Here is a 13,621-nt window from a genome sequence, read left to right as displayed (position 1 = left end):
GGCATCTTGGAATCTCAGCCATGCGTAAAGCCATCGCTAGGCTGTTTTGGTGGCCCTTGTTGGCTTCTGAATTCACTGGGTTTGTGTCCTCATGCGAAACTTGTGCCAGCGCAAAAACCTACCATAACCGGCCGGCCGGGGAATTGGTGCCACTGCCAGTTCCAGATAGACCGTGGACTCGTCTGTCCATGGATTTTTATCACCGATCTTCTCCCCTCTAATGGCAAACCGTTATCTGGGTAGTCGTTGATAGGTTCAGTAAACAGGCGCATTTTGTACCATTGGCAGTGTCTTCCTAATGCTGAAACTCTATCAAAACTATTCATTGAGCATGTTGTCTGATTGCATGGTGTGCCTGTCATTGTGGTGTCTGATAGAGGGGTGCAATTTGTGTCGAAATTCTGGAGGGCTTTTTGTAAAAGGCTGGGTATCAGTCTGACCTTTTCGTCGGCCTATCATCCCAAGACCAATGGTCAGACTGAGAGGACCAATCAGTCTTTGGAGTAGATATTGCGGTATCTTGCCACGTCTAGACAGGATGATTGGTGCTTTTCGGTACCCATGGCAGAATTCGCATTCAATAATCGTGTCAATGAATACACTGGTATTTCCCCATTCTTTTGCAACTATGGGTTTCACCCTCACTTTGGTAAGTTTTCCCGGCTGGATTCGGGGTGTCCAGGGGTAGATTCGGCATTTCAGTGGTTGGGGGAGGTCTGGAGGGAGGTTCAGAGAAACATTGAGGAGGCTCAGGTCAAGTACAAATTTTTAGCGGATAAACGACGTTCGGTGGGGCTGGCTTTCCAGGTGGGGGATAGGTATGGTTATCCACCAAGAATATAAGGTTGAGGATTCCTTCAGCTAAGTTGGGTACCAAGTTTAATGGTCCTTATGAAATTTTAGAGGTGGTTTATCATGTGGCCTTTCGCCTGCGCCTGCTTTCGTCATTGCGGATCCCTAATTTGATCCACAAGGCGCTTCTGAAGCCGTCGGTGTCTTCCTCAGGTGAGTCTCCCTCGCACCCGCCACCTGTTCTGGTAGATGGCCAGACTGGGTATGAGGTGGAACAGGTTGTGGATTCTCGTATGCTCCACCGTTCTCTTCAGTATTTGGTCCATTGGAAGGGCTACGGTCCTGAGGACCGGTTGTGGGTGCCGGCGCATTCGGTCCATGCGGATCGGTTGGTCCGGGCCTTTTATGCTCGGTATCCAGGTAAACCTGGGGGTCCGGTGGCCCCCCATTGACAGAGGGGTACTGTCATGATCCAGGCCGGGGTTTGTTTCATGTTATTCTCTCCCTGGTCTGGTCATGCGGGGGTTAACCTTCTCTGCCTTGATTTGGGTTCTGTGTGGCTATTTAAGTCTGCTGTGGCCTGCAGACCAATGTCAGTGATAGTTCATGCTCCCAGGCTAGAGCAGCTGACCCCTTGATACCATGTTTTGTCCTCTGCCCGTTTACTCTGTTCCCGTGACTTCCTTTTCCTGGCACCTCGCTTGTCTTAGTGTTTGCTCCCTGTGCTTGGACCTCTTGGTATGTGACCCGGCTTGTCTCCTGACCTGTTTGACTGTCTCTCGTCTCGGTTATCTTTGCTCCCGTCTGGGTCTGACTTCTGGCTTGTATTTGACCATGTGTATTGCTGTGACCTCTGGTACTTCCTGTCCTGATGGTTTCTGACTCAGCTCGTTTGACCACTCTTTCGCCACTTGTGCTGCTGCTCAGTGGTGTTACGCTGGGTGGCAATCTTTCTTCTCACCAGCATCCCCTGGTGTAGGTTGCGCTATACTGCACTACAGCAGCATTACAGAGACATCACTGACATTACAGGAGCTGTGCAGCCGTCCAACCGAGGAGAGAAGGAGACATCACAGGAGCTGTGCAGCCGTCCAACCAAGGAGAGAGACATTACTGACATTACAGGAGCTACAAGGCTGATTAACTGGGCAGAAAACAATATGATTCAGGCAGACTGACGAGCCCACTCTTTGCCACCAGCAAGTCCTGCAGGTCACTCCAGGTTCCACGGCTGCTGGAATGCTCAGTGACATGGCCACACAATGAGCCATCTCTGCCCAGCACCCCCATTGCTCATCATTAGCCCCACAGCCCCTTCCAGCACCACTATGGGTCATGTACCTGACCAGAGCTTTGACGGTAGATCGGACCACACTGGACAGTAAGAATAATGGGGTCACCAGGATGTGGAACAGAGAGAGGGAGGCAAAAGCCACAGCTGGAGAGAAGTCATCACGGCTCAGGAGATGGACATGAACCACGAACGTCTGGATTTAAACAGAGGAGAAAAATGGGTCAGCAGTTTGGGCAGCGATGGTAGCGGAAGCAGAATTTAGTGATCGCGGCGGCAGCAGCAGGGGCCAGCCATAGTGGGGTCAGCAGCAGGGGCCAGCCATAGTGGGGTCAGCAGCAGGGGCCAGCCATAGTGTCGGCAGCAGGAGGGGCCAGCCATAGTGTCGGCAGCAGGGGCCAGCCATAGTGTCGGCAGCAGGTACCAGCCATAGTGTCGGCAGCAGGAGGGGCCAGCCATAGTGTCGGCAGCAGGAGGGGCCAGCCATAGTGTCGGCAGCAGGTACCAGCCAAAGTGGAGGCAGCAGGAGGGGCCAGCCATAGTGTCGGCAGCAGGTACCAGCCATAGTGTCGGCAGCAGGGGCCAGCCATAGTGTCGGCAGCAGGAGGGGCCAGCCATAGTGGAGGCAGCAGGAGGGGCCAGCCATAGTGTCGGCAGCAGGTACCAGCCATAGTGTCGGCAGCAGGAGGGGCCAGCCATAGTGTCGGCAGCAGGTACCAGCCATAGTGTCGGCAGCAGGGGCCAGCCATAGTGTCGGCAGCAGGAGGGGCCAGCCATAGTGGAGGCAGCAGGAGGGGCCAGCCATAGTGTCGGCAGCAGGTACCAGCCATAGTGTCGGCAGCAGGGGCCAGCCATAGTGTCGGCAGCAGGAGGGGCCAGCCATAGTGGAGGCAGCAGGAGGGGCCAGCCATAGTGTCGGCAGCAGGTACCAGCCATAGTGGAGGCAGCAGGAGGGGCCAGCCATAGTGTCGGCAGCAGGAGGGGCCAGCCATAGTGGAGGCAGCAGGAGGGGCCAGCCATAGTGTCGGCAGCAGGTACCAGCCATAGTGTCGGCAGCAGGGGCCAGCCATAGTGGAGGCAGCAGGTACCAGCCATAGTGGAGGCAGCAGGGGCCAGCCATAGTGGGGTCAGCAGCAGGGGCCAGCCATAGTGTCGGCAGCAGGAGGGGCCAGCCATAGTGACGGCAGCAGCAGGTGGTAGTGATAGCGGTGGCAGCAGCGATAATGGCGGCAGCAGTAGGTGGTAGGGAAAGCGGCAGCAGCGGGGACAGTGATAGGGGCAGCAATAGTGGCGGCAGCAGCAGGGGCTAGCAATAGTAGCAGCCGCAGAAGCTAGTGATAGTGGCGGCAGCAGGGACTAGTGATAGTGGCGGCAGCAGCAGGTGGTAGTGATAGTGGTGGCAGCAGCGATAGTGGCGGCAGCAGGGGCTAGCAATAGTGCCAGCAGCAGGTGGTAGCAATAGTGGTGACAGCAGCGACAGTGACAGCAGCAGTAGGTGGTAGCGATAGTGGCGGCAGCAGCAGCTGGTAGCGATAGTGGCGGCAGCAGCAAGTGGTAGCTATAGTGGTGGCAGCAGCGATAATGGCGGCAGCAGTAGGTGGTAGCGATAGTGGCGGCAGCAGTAGGTGGTAGCGATAGTGGCGGCAGCAGTAGGCGGTAGCGATAGTGGCGGCAGCAGCGATAATGGCGGCAGCAGTAGGTGGTAGCGATAGTGGCGGCAGCAGTAGGTGGTAGCGATAGTGGCGGCAGCAGTAGGCGGTAGCGATAGTGGCGGCAGCAGCGATAATGGCGGCAGCAGCAGGTGGTAGCGATAGTGGCGGCAGCAGTAGGTGGTAGCGATAGTGGCGGCAGCAGTAGGTGGTAGCGATAGTGGCGGCAGCAGCGATAATGGCGGCAGCAGCAGGTGGTAGTGATAGTGGAGGCAGCAGTAGGTGGTAGCGATAGTGGCGGCAGCAGTGATAATGGCGGCAGCAGCAGGTGGTAGCGATAGTGGCGGCAGCAGTAGGTGGTAGCGATAGTGGCGGCAGCAGCGATAGTGGCGGCAGCAGCGATAATGGCGGCAGCAGCAGGTGGTAGCGATAGTGGCGGCAGCAGTAGGTGGTAGCGATAGTGGCGGCAGCAGTAGGTGGTAGCGATAGTGGCGGCAGCAGCGATAATGGCGGCAGCAGCAGGTGGTAGTGATAGTGGCGGCAGCAGTAGGCGGTAGCGATAGTGGCGGCAGCAGCGATAATGGCGGCAGCAGTAGGTGGTAGCGATAGTGGCGGCAGCAGTAGGTGGTAGCGATAGTGGCGGCAGCAGTAGGCGGTAGCGATAGTGGCGGCAGCAGCGATAATGGCGGCAGCAGCAGGTGGTAGCGATAGTGGCGGCAGCAGTAGGTGGTAGCGATAGTGGCGGCAGCAGTAGGTGGTAGCGATAGTGGCGGCAGCAGCGATAATGGCGGCAGCAGCAGGTGGTAGTGATAGTGGCGGCAGCAGTAGGTGGTAGCGATAGTGGCGGCAGCAGTGATAATGGCGGCAGCAGCAGGTGGTAGCGATAGTGGCGGCAGCAGTAGGTGGTAGCGATAGTGGCGGCAGCAGCGATAGTGGCGGCAGCAGTAGGTGGTAGCGATAGTGGCGGCAGCAGTAGGTGGTAGCGATAGTGGCGGCAGCAGCGATAGTGGCGGCAGCAGCAGGTGGTAGCGATAGTGGCGGCAGCAGTAGGTGGTAGCGATAGTGGCGGCAGCAGTAGGTGGTAGCGATAGTGGCGGCAGCAGCGATAGTGGCGGCAGCCGGGATCAGCACCAGCAGCCACTGGCACAAGGATCATTTACTTACTATGAGCACGGCAGCGATGGGGATGGCTGCATTCATGAATACTGCAAGAGAGTAAATGAGGCGCTCGTCAGTGACACACAGAACCCGGATAACGGCGTCACCCTGTGAACTCTTACACTGTTTTCACATCACACTCGTAAATGTAAAAGTGAGAAATATTAGTGACTGAAGGGAATGAAAGGAGGCTGAGAATATACTACAAATATAAATGTGCACATTAGGCCCCCGAGTCAGGGCTCTGTAGGACCACCTCTCGCTGCAGTCTTTTGGGGTCTGTCTCTCCACCTCTCGCTGCAGTCTTTTGGGGTCTGTCTCTCCTCCTTTCTCTGCAATCTTTTGGGGTCTGTCTCTCCTCCTTTCTCTTCAGTCTTTTGGGGTCTGTCTCTCCACCTTTCTCTGCAGTCTTTTGGGGTCTCTCCTCCTTTCTCTGCAGTCTTTTGGGGTCTGTCTCTCCTCCTTTCTCTGCAGTCTTTTGGGGTCTGTCTCTCTCCTTTCTCTGCAGTCTTTTGGGGTCTGTCTCTCCCCCTTTCTCTGCAGTCTTTTGGGGTTTGTCTCTCCCCCTTTCTCTGCAGTCTTTTGGGGTCTGTCTCTCCTTTCTCTGCAGTCTTTTGGGGTCTGTCTCTCCACCTTTCTCTGCAGTCTTTTGGGGTCTGTCTCTCTCCTTTCTCTGCAGTCTTTTGGGGTCTGTCTCTCCACCTTTCTCTGCAGTCTTTTGGGGTCTGTCTCTCCTCCTTTCCCTGCAGTCTTTTGGGGTTTGTCTCTCCTCCTATCTCTGCAGTCTTTTGGGGTCTGTCTCTCCTCCTTTCCCTGCAGTCTTTTGGGGTCTGTCTCTCCACCTTTCTCTGCAGTCTTTTGGGGTCTGTCTCTCCTCCTTTCCCTGCAGTCTTTTGGGGTCTGTCTCTCCCCCTTTCTCTGCAGTCTTTTGGGGTCTGTCTCTCCACCTTTCTCTGCAGTCTTTTGGGGTCTGTCTCTCCCCCTTTCTCTGCAGTGTTTTGGGGTCTGTCTCTCTCCTTTCTCTGCAGTCTTTTGGGGTCTGTCTCTCTCCTTTCTCTGCAGTCTTTTGGGGTCTGTCTCTCCACCTTTCTCTGCAGTCTTTTGGGGTTTGTCTCTCCTCCTTTCTCTGCAGTCTTTTGGGGTCTGTCTCTCCTCCTTTCCCTGCAGTCTTTTGGGGTCTGTCTCTCCACCTTTCTCTGCAGTCTTTTGGGGTCTGTCTCTCCTCCTTTCTCTGCAGTCTTTTGGGGTCTGTCTCTCCACCTTTCTCTGCAGTCTTTTGGGGTCTGTCTCTCCTCCTTTCTCTGCAGTCTTTTGGGGTCTGTCTCTCTCCTTTCTCTGCAGTCTTTTGGGGTCTGTCTCTCCACCTTTCTCTGCAGTCTTTTGGGGTTTGTCTCTCCCCCTTTCTCTGCAGTCTTTTGGGGTCTGTCTCTCCTTTCTCTGCAGTCTTTTGGGGTCTGTCTCTCCTCCTTTCCCTGCAGTCTTTTGGGGTCTGTCTCTCCACCTTTCTCTGCAGTCTTTTGGGGTCTGTCTCTCCTCCTTTCCCTGCAGTCTTTTGGGGTTTGTCTCTCCCCCTTTCTCTGCAGTCTTTTGGGGTCTGTCTCTCCTCCTTTCCCTGCAGTCTTTTGGGGTCTGTCTCTCCCCCTTTCTCTGCAGTCTTTTGGGGTCTGTCTCTCCTCCTTTCCCTGCAGTCTTTTGGGGTTTGTCTCTCCCCCTTTCTCTGCAGTCTTTTGGGGTCTGTCTCTCCTCCTTTCCCTGCAGTCTTTTGGGGTCTGTTTCTCCTCCTTTCTCTGCAATCTTTTGGGGTCTGTCTCTCCTCCTTTCTCTGCAGTCTTTTGGGGTTTGTCTCTCCCCCTTTCTCTGCAGTCTTTTGGGGTTTGTCTCTCCCCCTTTCTCTGCAGTCTTTTGGGGTCTGTCTCTCCACCTTTCTCTGCAGTCTTTTGGGGTCTGTCTCCTCCTTTCTCTGCAGTCTTTTGGGGTCTGTCTCTCCTCCTTTCTCTGCAGTCTTTTGGGGTTTGTCTCTCCCCCTTTCTCTGCAGTCTTTTGGGGTCTCTCTCCTCCTTTCTCTGCAGTCTTTTGGGGTCTGTCTTTCCTCCTTTCCCTGCAGTCTTTTGAGGTCTGTCTCTCCACCTTTCTCTGCAGTCTTTTGGGGTCTGTCTCTCCTTTCTCTGCAGTCTTTTGAGGTCTGTCTCTCCACCTCTCGCTGCAGTCTTTTGGGGTCTGTCTCTCCTCCTTTCTCTGCAGTCTTTTGGGGTCCGTCTCTCCACCTGTCTCTGCAGTCTTTTGGGGTCTGTCTCTCCTCCTTTCCCTGCAGTCTTTTGGGGTTTGTCTCTCCCCCTTTCTCTGCAGTCTTTTGGGGTCTGTCTCTCCTCCTTTCTCTGCAGTCTTTTGGGGTTTGTCTCTCCCCCTTTCTCTGCAGTCTTTTGGGGTCTGTCTCTCCTCCTTTCTCTGCAATCTTTTGGGGTCTGTCTTTCCTCCTTTCCCTGCAGTCTTTTGAGGTCTGTCTCTCCACCTTTCTCTGCAGTCTTTTGGGGTCTGTCTCTCCACCTTTCTCTACAGTCTTTTGGGGTCTGCCTCTCCACCTTTCTCTGCAGTCTTTTGGGGTCTGCCTCTCCTCCTTTCTCTGCAGTCTTTTGGGGTCTGTCTCTCCTCCTTTCTCTGCAGTCTTTTGGGGTCTGCCTCTCCTCCTTTCTCTGCAGTCTTTTGGGGTCTGTCTCTCCACCTCTCGCTGCAGTCTTTTGGGGTCTGTCTCTCCTCTTTTCTCTGCAGTCTTTTGGGGTCTGTCTCTCCACCTTTCTCTGCAGTCTTTTGGGGTCTGTCTCTCCACCTTTCTCTGCAGTCTTTTGGGGTCTGTCTCTCCTCCTTTCTCTGCAGTCTTTTGGGGTCTGTCTCTCCTCCTTTCTCTGTAGTCTTTTGGGGTCTGTCTCTCCTCCTTTCCCTGCAGTCTTTTGAGGTCTGCCTCTCCTCCTTTCCCTGCAGTCTTTTGAGGTCTGTCTCTCCACCTTTCTCTGCAGTCTTTTGGGGTCTGTCTCTCCACCTTTCTCTGCAGTCTTTTGGGGTCTGTCTCTCCTCCTTTCTCTGCAGTCTTTTGGGGTCTGTCTCTCCTCCTTTCTCTGCAGTCTTTTGGGGTCTGTCTCTCCTCCTTTCCCTGCAGTCTTTTGAGGTCTGTCTCTCCACCTTTCTCTGCAGTCTTTTGAGGTCTGTCTCTCCACCTTTCTCTGCAGTCTTTTGGGGTCTGCCTCTCCTCCTTTCTCTGAAGTCTTTTGGGGTCTGTCTCTCCTCCTATCTCTGCAGTCTTTTGGGGTCTGTCTCTCCACCTCTCGCTGCAGTCTTTTGGAGTCTGTCTCTCCTCCTTTCTCTGCAGTCTTTTGGGGTCTGTCTCTCCTCCTTTCCCTGCAGTCTTTTGAGGTCTGTCTCTCCACCTTTCTCTGCAGTCTTTTGGGGTCTGCCTCTCCTTCTTTCCCTGCAGTCTTTTGGGGTCTCTCCCTCCTTTCTCTGCAGTCTTTTGGGGTCTGTCTCTCCTTTCTCTGCAGTCTTTTGGGGTCTGTCTCTCCTCCTTTCTCTGCAATCTTTTGGGGTTTGTCTCTCCTCCTTTCTCTGCAGTCTTTTGGGGTCTGTTTCTCCTCCTTTCTCTGCAGTCTTTTGGGGTCTGTCTCTCCACTTTTCTCTGCAGTCTTTTGGGGTCTGTCTCTCCACCTTTCTCTGCAGTCTTTTGAGGTCTGTCTCTCCTCCTTTCTCTGCAGTCTTTTGAGGTCTGTCTCTCCTCCTTTCTCTGCAATCTTTTGGGGTCTGTCTCTCCACCTTTCTCTGCAGTCTTTTGGGGTCTGTCTCTCCTCCTTTCCCTGCAGTCTTTTGGGGTCTGTCTCTCCTCCTTTCTCTGCAGTCTTTTGGGGTCTGTCTCTCCTCCTTTCTCTGCAGTCTTTTGGGGTCTGTCTCTCCTTTCTCTGCAGTCTTTTGGGGTCTGTCTCTCCTCCTTTCTCTGCAATCTTTTGGGGTTTGTCTCTCTTCCTTTCTCTGCAGTCTTTTGGGGTCTGTCTCTCCCACCTTTCTCTGCAGTCTTTTGGGGTCTGTTTCTCCTCCTTTCTCTGCAGTCTTTTGGGGTCTGTCTCTCCACCTTTCTCTGCAGTCTTTTGGGGTCTGTCTCTCCACCTTTCTCTGCAGTCTTTTGAGGTCTGTCTCTCCTCCTTTCTCTGCAATCTTTTGGGGTCTGTCTCTCCACCTTTCTCTGCAGTCTTTTGGGGTCTGTCTCTCCACCTTTCTCTGCAATCTTTTGGGGTCTGTCTCTCCACCTTTCTCTGCAGTCTTTTGGGGTCTGTCTCTCCACCTTTCTCTGCAGTCTTTTGGGGTCTGTCTCTCCACCTTTCTCTGCAATCTTTTGGGGTCTGTCTCTCCTCCTTTCTCTGCAATCTTTTGGGGTCTGTCTCTCCACCTTTCTCTGCAGTCTTTTGGGGTCTGTCTCTCCACCTTTCTCTGCAGTCTTTTGAGGTCTGTCTCTCCTCCTTTCTCTGCAATCTTTTGGGGTCTGTCTCTCCACCTTTCTCTGCAGTCTTTTGGGGTCTGTCTCTCCACCTTTCTCTGCAGTCTTTTGAGGTCTGTCTCTCCTCCTTTCTCTGCAGTCTTTTGAGGTCTGTCTCTCCTTTCTCTGCAGTCTTTTGGGGTCTGTCTCTCCTCCTTTCTCTGCAGTCTTTTGAGGTCTGTCTCTCCTCCTTTCTCTGCAATCTTTTGGGGTCTGTCTCTCCTCCTTTCTCTGCAATCTTTTGGGGTCTGTCTCTCCACCTTTCTCTGCAGTCTTTTGAGATCTGTCTCTCCACCTTTCTCTGCAGTCTTTTGGGGTCTGTCTCTCCTCCTTTCTCTGCAGTCTTTTGGGGTCTGTCTCTCCACCTTTCTCTGCAGTCTTTTGGGGTCTGTCTCTCCTCCTTTCTCTGCAGTCTTTTGGGGTCTGTCTCCACCTTTCTCTGCAGTCTTTTGAGGTCTGTCTCTCCTCCTTTCTCTGCAATCTTTTGGGGTCTGTCTCTCCACCTTTCCCGTGCTGGAGGAAAATACTCTGGTTTCACATCACTGACGCCATTAAGCGCAGTGACACATATCTCCCCTCTATTACCTTACCAATGACTTTGTCACATATTCCCCCACCCCCATCTGTCCAAAGTCGAGGGTTTTGGCACCTTCACTCGCTAAGCAGGGGAGTCCGGACAGGGCATCAGAATTCCCGTGCAATTTTCCTGGCCTATGCTCAACGTAAAAAGTGAAATCTTAAAGGCCTAAGAACCACCTAGTCACCAGAACATTTTTACCCTTCCTTTCCCTCAACCACCTCAGAGGGGCATGGTCAGACACCTGCTTAAACCCATACCTCCCAACCGTCCCGGATCCCGCGGGACTGTCCTGATTTTGACAGTCAGTCCCGGGATCCCGGGAGGGACATTAGTTGTCCCGCACTACGTGCCTAGGGCGGGGACAATGCAGGGGGCGGCACCTGAGTAACTTAGGTTTGTGGCTGTTTTTTTTTTTTTTTATAAAAGCTGGGTCTCCTCCCGACCGACCCCGCCCCCTCCCGCCCCCCTGTGCGGCGCTGCCACGCTGAGGGAGAGAGGCTGAGAGCCAGCAGCGATCAAGATGAGAGGTCAGCGACTCACTACCTCCTGTGTGTGCACGGAGCTCCGGCTTCTCCTGCTCTTATCTGGTATCCCGGCAGAGGAGAAACGGGGGAGGTGCCGGGACAGTGCAGAGCTGTGAGCAGGAGAAACTGAAGAGCTGCACATGGACAGATCAGCCGCCCCTGCAACACAGAGGAGATTGTGTGTGTGTGATGTGTGTGTGTGTGTGTGTGATGCTGCGTCAGTGTGTGTGTGTGTGAGATGCTGCATGTGTGTGTGTGTGATGTGTGTGTGTGTGTGTGGGATGCTGCATGTGTGTGTGTGTGTGTGAGATGCTGCATGTGTGTGTGTGTGTGTGTGAGATGCTGCATGTGTGTGTCTGATGCTGCATGTGTGTGTGTCTGATGCTGCATGTGTGTGTGTCTGATGCTCCATGTGTGTGTGTGTGTGTCTGATGCTGCATGTGTGTGTGTGTGATGCTGCATGTGTGTGTGTGTGTGAGATGCTGCATGTGTGTGTGTGTCATGTGTGTATGAGATATCTGGTGTGTATGTGATGGCTGCGTGTGTGTGATGTGTGTGTGTGATGGCTGTGTGTGTGTGATGGCTGCGTGTGTGTGTGTGATGGCTGTGTGTGTGTGATGGCTGCGTGTGTGTGTGATACTGCGTGTGTGTGATGCTGCGTGTGTGTGAGCTGCGAGCGTGTGAGCTGTGTGTGTGCTGCGTGTGTGAGCTGTGTGCGTGTGTGTGAGCTGCGTGCCTGTATGTCATTATACAGTATGGAGAACTGTGGCCATTATACAGTATGGAGCATCATGTGCAGTCATTATACAGTATGGAGCATCATGTGCAGTCATTATACAGTATGGAGCATCATGTGCAGTCATTATACAGTATGGAGCATCACGTGCGGTCATTATACAGTATGGAGCACTATGTGGGGCCATTATACAGTATGGAGCATCATGTGTGGTCATTATACAGTATGGAGCATTATGTGCGGTCATTATACAGTATGGAGCATTATGTGCGGTCATTATACAGTATGGAGCATCATGTGCGGTCATTATACAGTATGGAGCATCATGTGCAGTCATTATACAGTATGGAGCATCATGTGCGGTCATTAGACAGTATGGAGCATCATGTGCAGTCATTATACAGTATGGAGCACTATGTGGGGCCATTATACAGTATGGAGCATCATGTGCGGTCATTATACAGTATGGAGCATTATGTGCGGTCATTATACAGTATGGAGCATTATGTGCGGTCATTATACAGTATGGAGCATCATGTGCGGTCATTATACAGTATGCAGCATCATGTGCGGTCATTATACAGTATGCAGCATCATGTGCGGTCATTATACAGTATGGAGCATCATGTGCGGTCATTATACAGTATGCAGCATCATGTGCGGTCATTATACAGTATGCAGCATCATGTGCGGTCATTATACAGTATGGAGCATCATGTGCAGTCATTATACAGTATGCAGCATCATGTGCGGTCATTATACAGTATGGAGCATCATGTGTGGCCATTATACAGTATGGAGCATCATGTGTGGCCATTATACAGTATGGAGAATCATGTGTGGTCATTATACAGTATGGAGAATCATGTGGGGCCATTATACAGTATTGAGCATCATGTGCGGTCATTATACAGTATGGAGAATCATGTGTGGTCATTATACAGTATGCAGCCTCATGTGCGGTCATTATACAGTATGGAGCATTATGTGCGGTCATTATACAGTATGGAGTATTATGTGCGGTCATTATACAGTATGGAGCATCATGTGCGGTCATTATACAGTATGCAGCATCATGTGCGGTCATTATACAGTATGCAGCATCATGTGCGGTCATTATACAGTATGGAGCATCATGTGTGGTCATTATACAGTATGGAGAATCATGTGGGGCCATTATACAGTATTGAGCATCATGTGCGGTCATTATACAGTATGGAGAATCATGTGTGGTCATTATACAGTATGCAGCCTCATGTGCGGTCATTATACAATATGGAGCATCATGTGCGGTCATTATACAGTATGGAGCATCATGTGCGGCCATTATACAGTATGCATGCGGTCATTATACAGTATGGAGCGTCATGTGTGTTCATTATACGGTATGGAGCGTCATGTGTGGCCATTATACAGTATGGGGCATCATGTGTGGTCATTATACAGTATGGAGCATCATGTGCGGTCATTATACAGTATGGAGCACTGTGTGGCCATATTTTTTTGTTTATAATTATTGTATATGAAACAGTGTGATCAGCAGTGCTAAATGGGTGTGGTTGGGACGTGGATATGGGTGTGTATGTGATGGCTGCGTGTGTGTGTGTGATGGCTGCGTGTGTGTGTGTGTGTGTGTGATGGCTGCGTGTGTGTGTGTGATGGCTGCGTGTGTGTGATGGCTGCGTGTGTGTGATGGCTGCGTGTGTGTGTGATACTGCGTGTGTGTGTGTGATGCTGCGTGTGTGTGAGCTGCGTGCGTGTGTGAGCTGTGTGTGTGCTGCGTGTGTGTGAGCCATGTGTGAGCTGTGTGCGTGTGTGTGAGCTGCGTGCGTGTGTGAGCTGTGTGTGTGCTGCGTGTGTGTGAGCCATGTGTGAGCTGTGTGCGTGTGAGCTGCGTGCCTGTATGTCATTATACAGTATGGAGAACTGTGGCCATTATACAGTATGGAGCATCATGTGCAGTCATTATACAGTATGGAGCATCATGTGCGGTCATTAGACAGTATGGAGCATCATGTGCAGTCATTATACAGTATGGAGCATCACGTGCGGTCATTATACAGTATGGAGCACTATGTGGGGCCATTATACAGTATGGAGCATCATGTGCGGTCATTATACAGTATGGAGCATCATGTGCGGTCATTATACAGTATGGAGCATCATGTGCGGTCATTATACAGTATGGAGCATCATGTGCGGTCATTATACAGTATGGAGCATCATGTGCGGTCATTATACAGTATGGAGCATCATGTGTGGCCATTATACAGTATGGAGCATCATGTGCGGTCATTATACAGCATTGAGCATCATGTGTGGTCATTATACAGTATGGAGAATCATGTGTGGTCATTATACAGTATGCAGCCTCATGT

General features: G+C 52.3%; 1 protein-coding gene across 4 annotated transcripts in view; it reads right to left on the bottom strand.

Annotated features, from left to right (window-relative positions):
- Positions 1–13,621, bottom strand: part of ABCC8 (ATP binding cassette subfamily C member 8) — a 458,344-nt gene that overhangs the window by 241,618 nt on the left and 203,105 nt on the right. For all 4 annotated transcript variants that reach the window (XR_013220972.1, XR_013220971.1, XR_013220970.1 and 1 more), the window contains exons 11-12: positions 4,897–4,937; positions 2,134–2,279 (exon numbers count right to left, since the gene is read on the bottom strand). Coding sequence is in view for 1 of the 4 variants with exons in the window: in XM_077281846.1 (XP_077137961.1) it covers positions 2,134–2,279; positions 4,897–4,937 (187 nt within the window). In the remaining 3 variants the exon portion in view is untranslated. The remainder of the gene's footprint in view (positions 1–2,133; positions 2,280–4,896; positions 4,938–13,621) is intronic.

This window comes from Ranitomeya variabilis, chromosome 2, assembly GCF_051348905.1.
Source record: "Ranitomeya variabilis isolate aRanVar5 chromosome 2, aRanVar5.hap1, whole genome shotgun sequence".
NCBI classification, from domain to species: domain Eukaryota; kingdom Metazoa; phylum Chordata; class Amphibia; order Anura; family Dendrobatidae; genus Ranitomeya; species Ranitomeya variabilis.
This window is presented reverse-complemented; position numbering and strand designations above follow the sequence as displayed.